Here is a 10,846-nt window from a genome sequence, read left to right as displayed (position 1 = left end):
AATAGGTACATAAGATGAGGTATATCTCGATAGGCTTAAGAGCGGGACGCGATAAGCCAAGTACGATAATACTGTGAAAGGGTTAAGCTTCTGTAGTGGTGGTTGTGAAAGGGTTAACCTTCTGTAGTGGTGGTTGTGAAAGGGTTAACCCTTTGTCGTGTGGCAGTGAAAGGGTTAAACAGGCCTAATAATACAAATAAAAAGTAATGAAAATGGTTATTGCACTCAAATCAATTTATTTTTTAGTATGATTGTACAATCAATATCAAATACTCCCCAAGAAATTAATTGTCTTAAATAATAGCAATTTTCTTTATTTGTGGCTCCTCCTGCACTTTTTAAATCAGCTGATCACAGAAGGGGAGCAGGGAGAGTATATGCTAAAATGGTTCACATACTGTACATAGAAAACACAATAACTTACCTCTTTAAAATAAAGTATTTAGTACAAGTTAATATTTACTACTTCAATACTTTTCCAAAAATAATTTAGAGCTACTGGACTCGTTTTTGGACAAACTTAAACGGCTCGTCACCCAATCAATAGTTGCCTTTTGGTTTTGTGTGTTTTTGCAGATTGTACAGTACAATTTTTGGAGAAAAAATAAAATACTAATCTATTATAGTGCAGTTAGGACAGAGCAAAGGAAATTAAAACTGTGGTGATTTTGTCAATTCACTTGGCTTCTGAAAACACATCAACCAAAGCAGATTACAATAAATTACAGGTTGCGTTATGTTTTTCTTTTTTTCTTTCTTCGATGACATTTCGCAGAGACGACCGACAGGCTCGTAGAGTCGTCTCTCTCTCGAAGTGTCTGCTTCGTCTGGTGCGCGTGTAACTCTGCCCCCAAAAGTGCATCGTAGCTGGTCGTAACCGCGGACGACTCGAGGCGTGGATCAAATGCCGGAAAATTACTTCCCTGGAATGGTTCCAAATAAATAGCAGGTTCTATTCTTCGTTCCCTACTCTCTTAGGCACAGAGAAATGAACAAGGCACCTCTTAGCATATTTTTTTCTTCTTCAAGCATCAACTGTCTGAGCAGCAAATTATACACACGTGGCGTTTTCCGGGTGTTCCTCGTGTTACCCGAGCACTCGCGCGAAATCCGTCCCTTCTTAGTCATTGGAATACATTGTCTTTACTCAGTAGTACAATTCATTATATTCTTCTTAAGACATTCATTATTATTTACCATGAAAATGTGCTTTTTTTCCTTTCTCCCCCCCCCCCCCCCCCCCCCCCTAAACCTTAAATAAAAACAAACGGGGGAACATTCTGAACGCGACACAAAGCGGGAAACATTTCAGATGAGCGGGTCTCTGTGAGATGCGATGTTGAAACTAATTTCATTTTCACTGTGACAACAAAAACAGTGAGAGAAGATAAAAGGCATTCTTATTTCAATAAATAATAATAATAATAATATATTTTCTGAATACAGAGGTAACATGATTTTAAAACAAGAAAAGAAAAAAAACATAAAAACAAAACACGACAGAAGAAACCCCCCAAAAAGAAAAACACATCCAACATTTGAATCACCTGCTTCGACCACCTGAGTAACTTTACATCTTTATAGTTTTTTTTTTTTTTCTTCTCTCCTGGCCAGTGTACTTGGCGGTGGAATGTCATGAGGAGGTGGGGGGTCACGGGTGGAGGGTCAGCGTGGTGGTGGTGAGCAGGTGGAGCTGTGTGGCTGAGCTTGGCGAGTGAGAGGAGGGGGGGAGGCGTGTGCTCGAGGGGTGGTGGTGGTGGAGGAGGGCGGGTCGTGGTCGGAGGTCAGAGGTCGCGGGGTTGTGCTTGGGGGTCGTGGGCGGGGGGGACGGGGTCGAGGGGGGGACGGGTGTCCTCAGTCTATCTGAACCATCTCCTCCCGTCTCACCTGCTGCTACCAGCCGCCGTACAGACAGACGGCCATCAGCTGATGCTCAGCTGGGCGAAGCCGATCAACTTCACCTCGTCTGGGGTCTCCGTGTCGTCGCAGCCGGAGCCCTGCGGGGGGGAGGGGAGGGGGGGGGGGGAGGAGGGGAGGGGGAACAAGTTCAAGTTTCTTTATTAGTTGTCATACAAAAATACAGAATACTTTTATATGAAATGCTTTTTTCAGTTTTGCTCCTGAGAGTGTGCTAGATAAAAATAAAAATAGATAAAGTATAAAATAGAAAGTCAAAAGTATGTAAACAAGTGTAAACAAAAGTGTTCAATATACATGTAAAAATATATATTTTTTTTTTAGAGTTACAATACAATATACAGTACAATGCAGAAATGGGATGAGGTACAACTTAGGGTAAGGTGCAATGAGGTATGAGTTGTAGTGCATATCTCTATAATAATAACAGACTTTATTGTCATACTTGCGTACAACGAGACAGTGTTGTAGTACTTGTTGTAGTCGAGTCCGAGTCCTGGGCTGACTTTCAGGACTCGTGACTCGACTTGGGACTTGAGCACTGATGACTCAGACTCGGACTTGGACTCGAGCATTGACTGCATTCGGACTCGGAAGGTGCAGACGAGGCCTCGGACTTGTTAATTGATAAATAGAGTTATTTATTTTTTTATATTTCTTTGTAATAGGCCCTAATCATTTGTCATAGGATATTGATGGCTAGTGCATTTGTTTGGCTATTGTGTCTAAGTCAATAAACTCCCTTTGAAACGGTGACCGCTGTGTCATTTATGTTTAATGTAGACCTTTTTTTTATTTGTACGTCAGCTCTTTGACTGCCAGAGTGGAGTGGACTCAACCTTGATGACTCGGACTAGGGTAATGGGGACTTGACTTGGGCTCTTCTTTGGTGACTTGGACTTGTTCTCGACTCGAACACTGAGGACTCGAGACTCAAGACTCGACCTCAAGATTTTGTGACTCGACTACAACACTGCAACGAGATTAGGGACTCAGATTCAGATTCCTTTATCGTCATGTCAAAATGAATCGGAGTGAAATTCACTTTGTTATGGTTCCTCGACCGTAGCGGCATCCGGTATAATATAAAATAGACAAAAATTTAAATTGCGTAGAATAAAATAAACAAGATCAAATAACAGCAAGAAGAAGAAGCGTGCAGTGTGCAGATAACAGGATGCAAACTTAAGGCGCTGGTAATAGAAAATAAATAAGCATAAAATACACACAAGTAATAAAAAAGAAACAATGTCACAATACTATATACAATATACAACAATCACAGTGTCAGACAGTAGTGGGTAGGTAGATCATTGCACGTGTGAATATAGCACTTGAAGGGTAGGAGAAAAAATTAAAAAATCTAACCCTAACTAACCTTACTGTCATGCACTTGTCCTCCCAGGGTCTTGACTCCTCCCCTTTCCAAGATGGCAGCAAGGGAATTGTCTCTGCTCAGTGTTTGTTAATATTTTTACAGTTTTATGTGTTTTTAGTAACTTTTAAGATATGTTACACTCTTTTTAAGAACAAGTATTTTATCCTCCACCCTGCCATTCCTTCAACCCCGAATAAGGATTATTTATTGTGGATTGGTGGACCATCCAGCCCTGCAGCAGCTAGCTACCAGCTGCTAGCTGTTGCAGCCAGCTACAAGCAACTACCTACCAGCCCTGCATCAGCTAGCTACTAGCAGCTACCCTCCAACCCTGTAGCAGCTAGCTACCAACAACTACCTACCAGCCCTGCATCAGCTAGCTGCTAGCAGCTACCCACCAGCCCTGCAGCAGCTAGCTACCAACAGCTACCTACCATCACTGGTCTGTTGAGGCCTGCACTACCATACTCCTGGTGTGGCCTACACTGCACCCTGGATCCTGTTCACCTGCTACCAGCAGCTACCCACCAGCCCTGCAGCAGCTAGCTACCAGCAGCTACCCACCAGCCCTGCAGCAGCTAGCTGCCAGCAGCTAGCCCCAGTCCTGCAGGAGCTAGCTACCAGCAGCTACCCTCCAACCCTGTAGCAGCTAGCTACCAACAACTACCTTTGTTGGATCACACACCTCCGGCCTGCACCTCCACCCTTGGACATCACCAGCCTGCACTATCCCGGGACCTCATGGACTAACATCCCCCACCTACAACTGTGAGGAAAGTCTTCTATTACTACCAGCCACTGTGAGGAAAGTCCTCCATTACTACCAGCCACCGTGAGGAAAGTCCTCCATTACTACCAGCCACTGTTAGGAAAGTCCTCCATTACTACCAGCCACTGTGAGGAAAGACCTACAGCTGACACCTGGACACAGTACCTACAGCTGACACCTGGACACAGTACCTACAGCTGACACCTGGACACAGTACCTACAGCTGACACCTGTTCACAGTACTTACAGCTGACATGTGGACACAGTACCTACAGCTCCGGAAGAGCTAGCTGGTTCTGCTGACCCTGCTCAACGTGCGCTAAGCTAGTGGAGCTTGTTGTTTCATGGTTACAGCTACCAGTTGAAAAGGTCTGTTTTATCTAATCTGCTTTAAAAGCAGTGGACTAGTTATATTGTTTTGAGAACCTCTCTGAATGTATGCTCTGCTCTGTTAGCAGTAGCCTAGCCTAGCTGGCTCTGTTAGCAATTAGCCAGGAGCTCCGGAAGAGCTAGCTGGTTCTGCTGACCCTGCTCAACGTGAGCTAAGCTAGTGGAGCTTGTTGTTTCATAGCTACAACTAAACGCTACCGGCTGGTCTTTTAGACCATCAAGGAGCTTGTTGTTTCATAGCTACAGCTAGACGCTACCGGCTAGTCTTTTAGACCATCGATATCCTAGGAAATATACAGCAACCCATATGACAGCTATGTGTGAGTCATGCAACCTTACCATTTCAAAGCTGAAAGAGAACATCTCTCAGCTAAAATCTGAGCTTAGTGAGAAAAACAAGCTTGTCATGGAGTTCTCAACAGTCGCCTCAACACAGGCGAAAAAAATCGCTGTCCTGTCAACCAGCTCCATGGGTACTCTTCTTTTGGATAGCAATAGTCTCTCCAGCCCAGACGGAGCTCCGGAGGCTCCGGGGCAGTCAGAGGAACCCTGGTCACTCCAGGGAGCTAGGCCCAAGCTTCGTGCCACCTCCACTCCTCGGCGTAAGCATGTGGAGGGTTGGTCCAATGTTGTTGCTGGCAAGGGTAAAAATGCCGGTAGGTTACACATTCGAGAGCCCGAGAGGATCCAGCTTATGAACAGATACGACGTCCTGAATATGCAGGATCCCCCCCCCCCCCCACACTGGCTTCTCGGTTTGTGGATCGCCGCTCTGGGACAGCGACGGGGTCCCCCCAATCTGTCCCCCCAATCTATCCACAGGCTGGTCAAACCAGTCTAAAGCCATCGCCTGCACAGGGAGCTAATAGGAAGCGTTCCTGTCCCTCGTCCCCGTTGACCCAATGTAAACGCCTCCGACGGAAAACCCCTCCGCCCCCTGTTGACCTACTGTCCGAGTGCGTCCCTTCAAATAGCCGGCTGCAGCTTTCGCCTGCACTGAACAACCGAGTATTAGATACAGCTAAGGCAAATGGTGACATCACCAAGGAAATCCCTGTTCCCGCTGCGAGCAACGTCAATGCAGCTCTCAGCGACAGAGCTGTTCCTGTTCCTACTTCTTCCCCTATTGTCTCGGACACTCTTATTATAGGTGACTCAATCGTCCGCTATGTCTCTGTGAAAGGTTGCGAGACAAGGTGCTACTCTGGTGCTAAAGTGGCAGACATTAACGCTATGATACCTAGTCTGTTGTCTGAGGTGTGTCAAAATTCCCTGGTGGTTCACATTGGAGCCAATGATATCAAAGCTGATGCATCAGAGCTGATAAAAGAGGAGTTCAATAGATTAATGGACACTCTCAGTCTATGGGAGACTGGTAAGACCATAGCCATCTCAGGGCCCCTACCCTGCCTATATCGTGGGGATATGAAATACAGTCGCCTTCACCAATTACATCTGTGGCTGAAGGAAAGCTGCTGGTTCTGGAACATTGCCTACATAGATAACTTCACTCTTTTTTATGACAGATATGACCTCTTCAATAGGGACGGAGTACATTTAAACAGGTCTGGAGCCAAGCTGCTCTCTATGAATATTTCTGATACATTGCAAGCCCTCTTTTCATTTCTCCAAAAGCCTGTAAATTGATGCTCTGTATGCCCAAGTTCTACAGTAACTCAATTAACTCACCGCCTTCAACTCTCTCCCCAGCCCAGGCTTGGGCAGCTTAGTAATCAGGAAAATAGTGCCCCGCTAATATCTTCTTCAATTTTATCATCAAAGTTACCTCTACCATTTCATCCCATTCCTACAATAATTAGCAATAGACATCAAAATAGAGCATCTGGTAAAGCAAATTTGACAGACCTCCGACCTTTAAAGTATTACAGTCCAGTAAAGTGCCATGGTCATGGGATAAAGATGGCCCTATTTAACATTAGGTCACTTCTCTACAAGTCCTCATCGGTTAGTGACATCATTTGCGATGAGAAATTAGATATTATCTTTCTAACGGAGACATGGCTTGGCTCTGATGGAGCGGTAACTTTGGCCGCTGCCTGCCCCGCGGGCTATAGTTTTGTGCACTCAATACGTGAGGGCAAGAAAGGAGGTGGACTGGCAAATATTTTCTCAGACACTTTAAAATGTAAACTTCTGATTCTTGGCAAATATTCATCATTTGAATACCAGGCCACCATACTTGAGAGTAAATCCCCTGTGCTAATAATTACCATTTATCGTCCTCCAAAGCTCAGTAAAACCTTATTTTTAACAGAAATAGCTGAACTTCTATCTATCTGTTCCACTAACTACGACAGAACCCTGGTAACAGGCGACGGAAACCTTCATGTGGAGAATGTATCAGATACTGAAGCTGTGGGCTTCCTACAGTTGTTGTACTCTTTTGATTTTATTCAGCATGTTGTCGGCCCAACACATAAACACGGCCACACCCTGGACTTGGTGATCTCTAGAGGTATGAGAATCACTGTCGACAAAATTATTGAAAGGCCGGAGCTATCTGACCACCATCTGCTATGTTTTAGTATGACTGTCCCTGATCTTGAGAAAAACAGTACAGACTATACTATTAAAAAACTTTTCTTTAGCCCGTCAGCAGCCAGTGAGTTCCCTAGTCATCTGGTAGGTGCGCCCGCCCTACCTGAATCTTCCTCAGTAAATGATATGGTTCAACATTTTAGTCTTAAAGTAAGGTCAGCTCTTGACAAAGTGGCTCCCTTGAAAACCAAGAGGAGACATAAAGCCAGAATAACACCCTGGATCACCGAACATATGCGTTCACTTAAGAGGGAATGTTGTAGAGTGGAGCGAGTTTGGAGAAAAACCAAGCTCACTGTCCACCTACAGTCTTTAAAGCAATCTACAGTTGCCTACAACAAAGCCATGCGTCTGGCAAGACAGACGTATTTCTCAGGCATTATTAATGAGAATAAGACAAATGCCAGAGTTTTATTTTCCACCATTGAACGTCTTTTAAATCCCCCCCAGTCCTACAAGCAGTCGCTCGCTGCCACTAAAGATAAGTGTAATGAGTTTGCATCCTTTTTTGATAATAAAATTCTTAACATTCGTGCTAGTATTGTGAGTGATGCTCTTAGCACAAACTCTCAAACTACAAATGCCGCTAGTAGTGCTATATGCAACAGGATAAATCGCTCCAGGGGAAGTCTAGCATCGTTCTGTGAAATTGATGAAAAGGAACTCCGCAAAACCATATCGCAAATGTCATCATCCTCCTGTTCTTTGGATGCCATTCCCACCCCCTTCCTCAAAGAGGTTTTAGACAGTGTGGTTGGAGATATCCTTAAAATTGTAAACAGCTCTCTCAAATCAGGCATCTTTCCAGACTCACTAAAAATGGCTGTAGTTAGGCCCTTACTAAAGAAACACAACCTTGATCCCTCTGTGTTGAGTAACTATAGACCTATCTCTAATCTCCCTTTTTTGGGCAAGGTCTTAGAAAAGACAATTTTTTATCAACTGGATGCGTTTTTACAGAAAAATGGGGTCCATAACAAATTCCAATCTGGTTTCCGGAGGGGCCATAGCACTGAGACAGCACTTGTAAAGGTAATTAACGACCTTAGGGTGTCTGCGGACAATAAAGAGGTATCCTACTCCTAGATTTAACGGCTGCGTTTGACACAATTGACCACACAATTCTAATGCACCGCCTCGAGTATTGGATAGGTCTGTCAGGCACGGCCTTGTCCTGGTTTCATTCCTACTTAACAGGTAGAAGCTACTCTGTCAATCTAGCGAATTATGATTCCGACAAACACACCATCTGTTCTGGTATCCCGCAGGGATCCATTCTTGGCCCTTTATTGTTCTCCCTGTATATACTGCCGCTGGGTGGACTTATTACCAATCATAGAGTTAACTTCCATTTATATGCTGATGATACCCAGCTTTACCTCTCCGTAGCTCCAGACGAGCCCTGTGCTCTAGACCCGTTGTTGACCTGTTTGTCCAGCTTAAAAGGCTGGATGAGTGAGAATTTTCTCAAGCTAAATGAGGATAAGACAGAAGTTCTCATAGTGGGGTCTAGTGAGCAGAGAGAACTGATAAAAAGTAGACTGGGTAACCTGAACGTAGAAAATAACACTGCAGTAAAGAACCTGGGGGTTATTATTGATTCTGAATTGAATTTTAATACACATTAATCATGTCACGAAGATTGCCTTCTTTCATCTTAGAAATATTGCACGAATTAGAGCCTATGTGTCCCTGGATGATGCAAAAACGCTAATCCACGCTTTTGTTTTCTCTCGGCTTGATTATTGTAATGCACTTTATTCTGGCCTTCCAAAGAAAACAACTGACAGATTACAACTTGTCCAAAATTCGGCAGCCAGAATTTTAACTAGAACTAAGATGAGGGAACATATTACTCCAGTTTTAGCTTCACTGCATTGGCTCCCGGTTGTCTTTAGGATTGATTTTAAAATGCTCCTGCTTGTTTTTAAAGCTCTTAATGGTCTGGCACCATCTTATCTCTGCGACTGCTTACATAGATATGTTCCAAACCGCCCCCTCAGGTCCTCTAGTGCGGACCTGCTCGAAGTGCCTACAATGAAATATAAAAAATATGGCGAAGCAGCCTTTTGTTTCTATGGGCCGACGGCGTGGAATAATCTCCCACTACATATAAAACAGGCAGCCTCTGTGGATAGCTTTAAAGCACAGCTCAAGACATATTTTTATACTCTTGCTTTTAGCTGATTTTAAAATGCCTGTTGTCATTTATGCTTTTTAGCTATTTTCTTAATCATGTTTTGCTGGTCTTAAAATCCTGCTTTTCTTTTCCTTACTTTTTTTTGTGCTTTATTGTAAAATGTTGTGTTTTTATTTCTTTGCTCTGTTAAGCACTTTGAGCTGCACTCCGTGTATGAAAGGTGCTATATAAATAAAGATTATTATTATTATTATTAATATACTAACCTACACTGTAGCACTCAACACTTTGATGAACATTGTTACTCAGCTGATAGAGTTGTACCCTTCCTGATGACTGATGTCGTACAGAACTTGTAAGTCGCTTTGGATATAAGCGTCAGCTAAATGTAAATGTATTGCACTGGAAGGGTAGAATATTGCACTTGAAGGGTAGAATATTGCACTTGAAGTTGGGAGAAAATTGCATTGAATGGTTCTATATTGCACAGTGTGGGGGGGGGGGTGGTGGTAGAGGAAGGGAAAGACGTCAGCAGACATTAGAACAGCTTTTTCAAGCTTCGCACCTTGGGCATGGAATGGGCTACAGGACCATATCCACTTAGATAGATACCCTGGTCTCTCTCTGCGAATTTAAATCTGTATTACATAACTTCCTACAGTACAAGAAGAATGTCGCTGCTTTCTGTAGTCGGATCCCAACTGAAAAATTACTGTATTACCCTGTATTTTACTGTCATACACTTTTACTATTATGTAGACTATTCTGTTTTGTGTTTTTGTGTTTACAATTTGTTCCTCACATTTTAACCGTTCACTCACACATTCACACACCGACGGCGGAGGCGACCGTGCAAAGTGCCAACCTGCTCATCGGGAGCAGTTAGGGGTTAAGTGTCTTTGCTCAAGGACACTTTGACACGCTGCCTGGGAGGAGTGGGAATCTAACTGGGAACCTCCGGATTACCAGACGACTGCTCTACCTCCCGAGCCACTGTCGCCCCATTTAAGAATACAGACACAGAAACAGCTTGTTGAGAACAGGACTGAAACAGGAATACAGAGGCGCTTTTTTCTCGTAAAAACTTAAAAGACGTATTTAGTGGACCTCAAAGACCTATTTAACTTGCTGATAAGCAGTGTTGTGCTAGTTACTGAAAAATAGTAACTCAGTTACTTTACTAGTTACTCATTTAAAAAGTAACTCTGTTACGTTACTAGTTACTTACACCCAAAAGTAATGCGTTACTGTGAAAAGTAACTATTTAGTTACTTGAAGAAGAAAAAAATTGCTCCCATGCAGCCAGATACAGATACTCAAAATCTGTTGATCAACTTGACAGTTTCCATTCACATCACTGAACTCTGCTAAGCAATGTGGTCTAGATAAACACAAATCTGACACAAACACAAATGTCCCGACGTAATAAGAAATGCACCGTGCCTAATTGCTCGGGGAGGTTGCGCGCATGCACGTTTAGGTTGAGCGCATGCACGTTCTAGGTTGAGCGCATGCACGTTCTAGGTTGAGCGCATGCACGTTCTAGGTTCTAGGTTAAGAACAGCCTTGATATCGTTAGGTTATGACTATAACCAAGTTCTGTCAATTAGGGGTGACGCTTGGCATCACTACTGCACTCCCTCGCGTACGCGCACGCGCACTGAATAAATTGCACAAATGTACCTTTAATACC

At 43.7% G+C, this 10,846-nt stretch overlaps 1 protein-coding gene across 1 annotated transcript in view; it reads right to left on the bottom strand.

Moving 5' to 3' along the window:
- Positions 1 to 1,262: 1,262 nt before the first annotated feature.
- The window catches only part of stk39 (serine threonine kinase 39), a 166,001-nt gene continuing 156,417 nt past the window's right edge, over positions 1,263 to 10,846 (bottom strand). Inside the window, exon 16 of the mRNA XM_084314652.1 lies at positions 1,263 to 1,997. Coding sequence (XP_084170778.1) covers positions 1,923 to 1,997 — 75 coding nt within the window. The 3' untranslated portion in view covers positions 1,263 to 1,922. The remainder of the gene's footprint in view (positions 1,998 to 10,846) is intronic.

This window comes from Notolepis coatsorum (genome assembly GCF_963971535.1).
Source record: "Notolepis coatsorum genome assembly, chromosome: 5".
NCBI classification, from domain to species: Eukaryota; Metazoa; Chordata; class Actinopteri; order Aulopiformes; family Paralepididae; genus Notolepis; species Notolepis coatsorum.
Note: the sequence above shows the minus strand (reverse complement) of the source record. Positions and strands in the feature narration are given on the sequence as shown.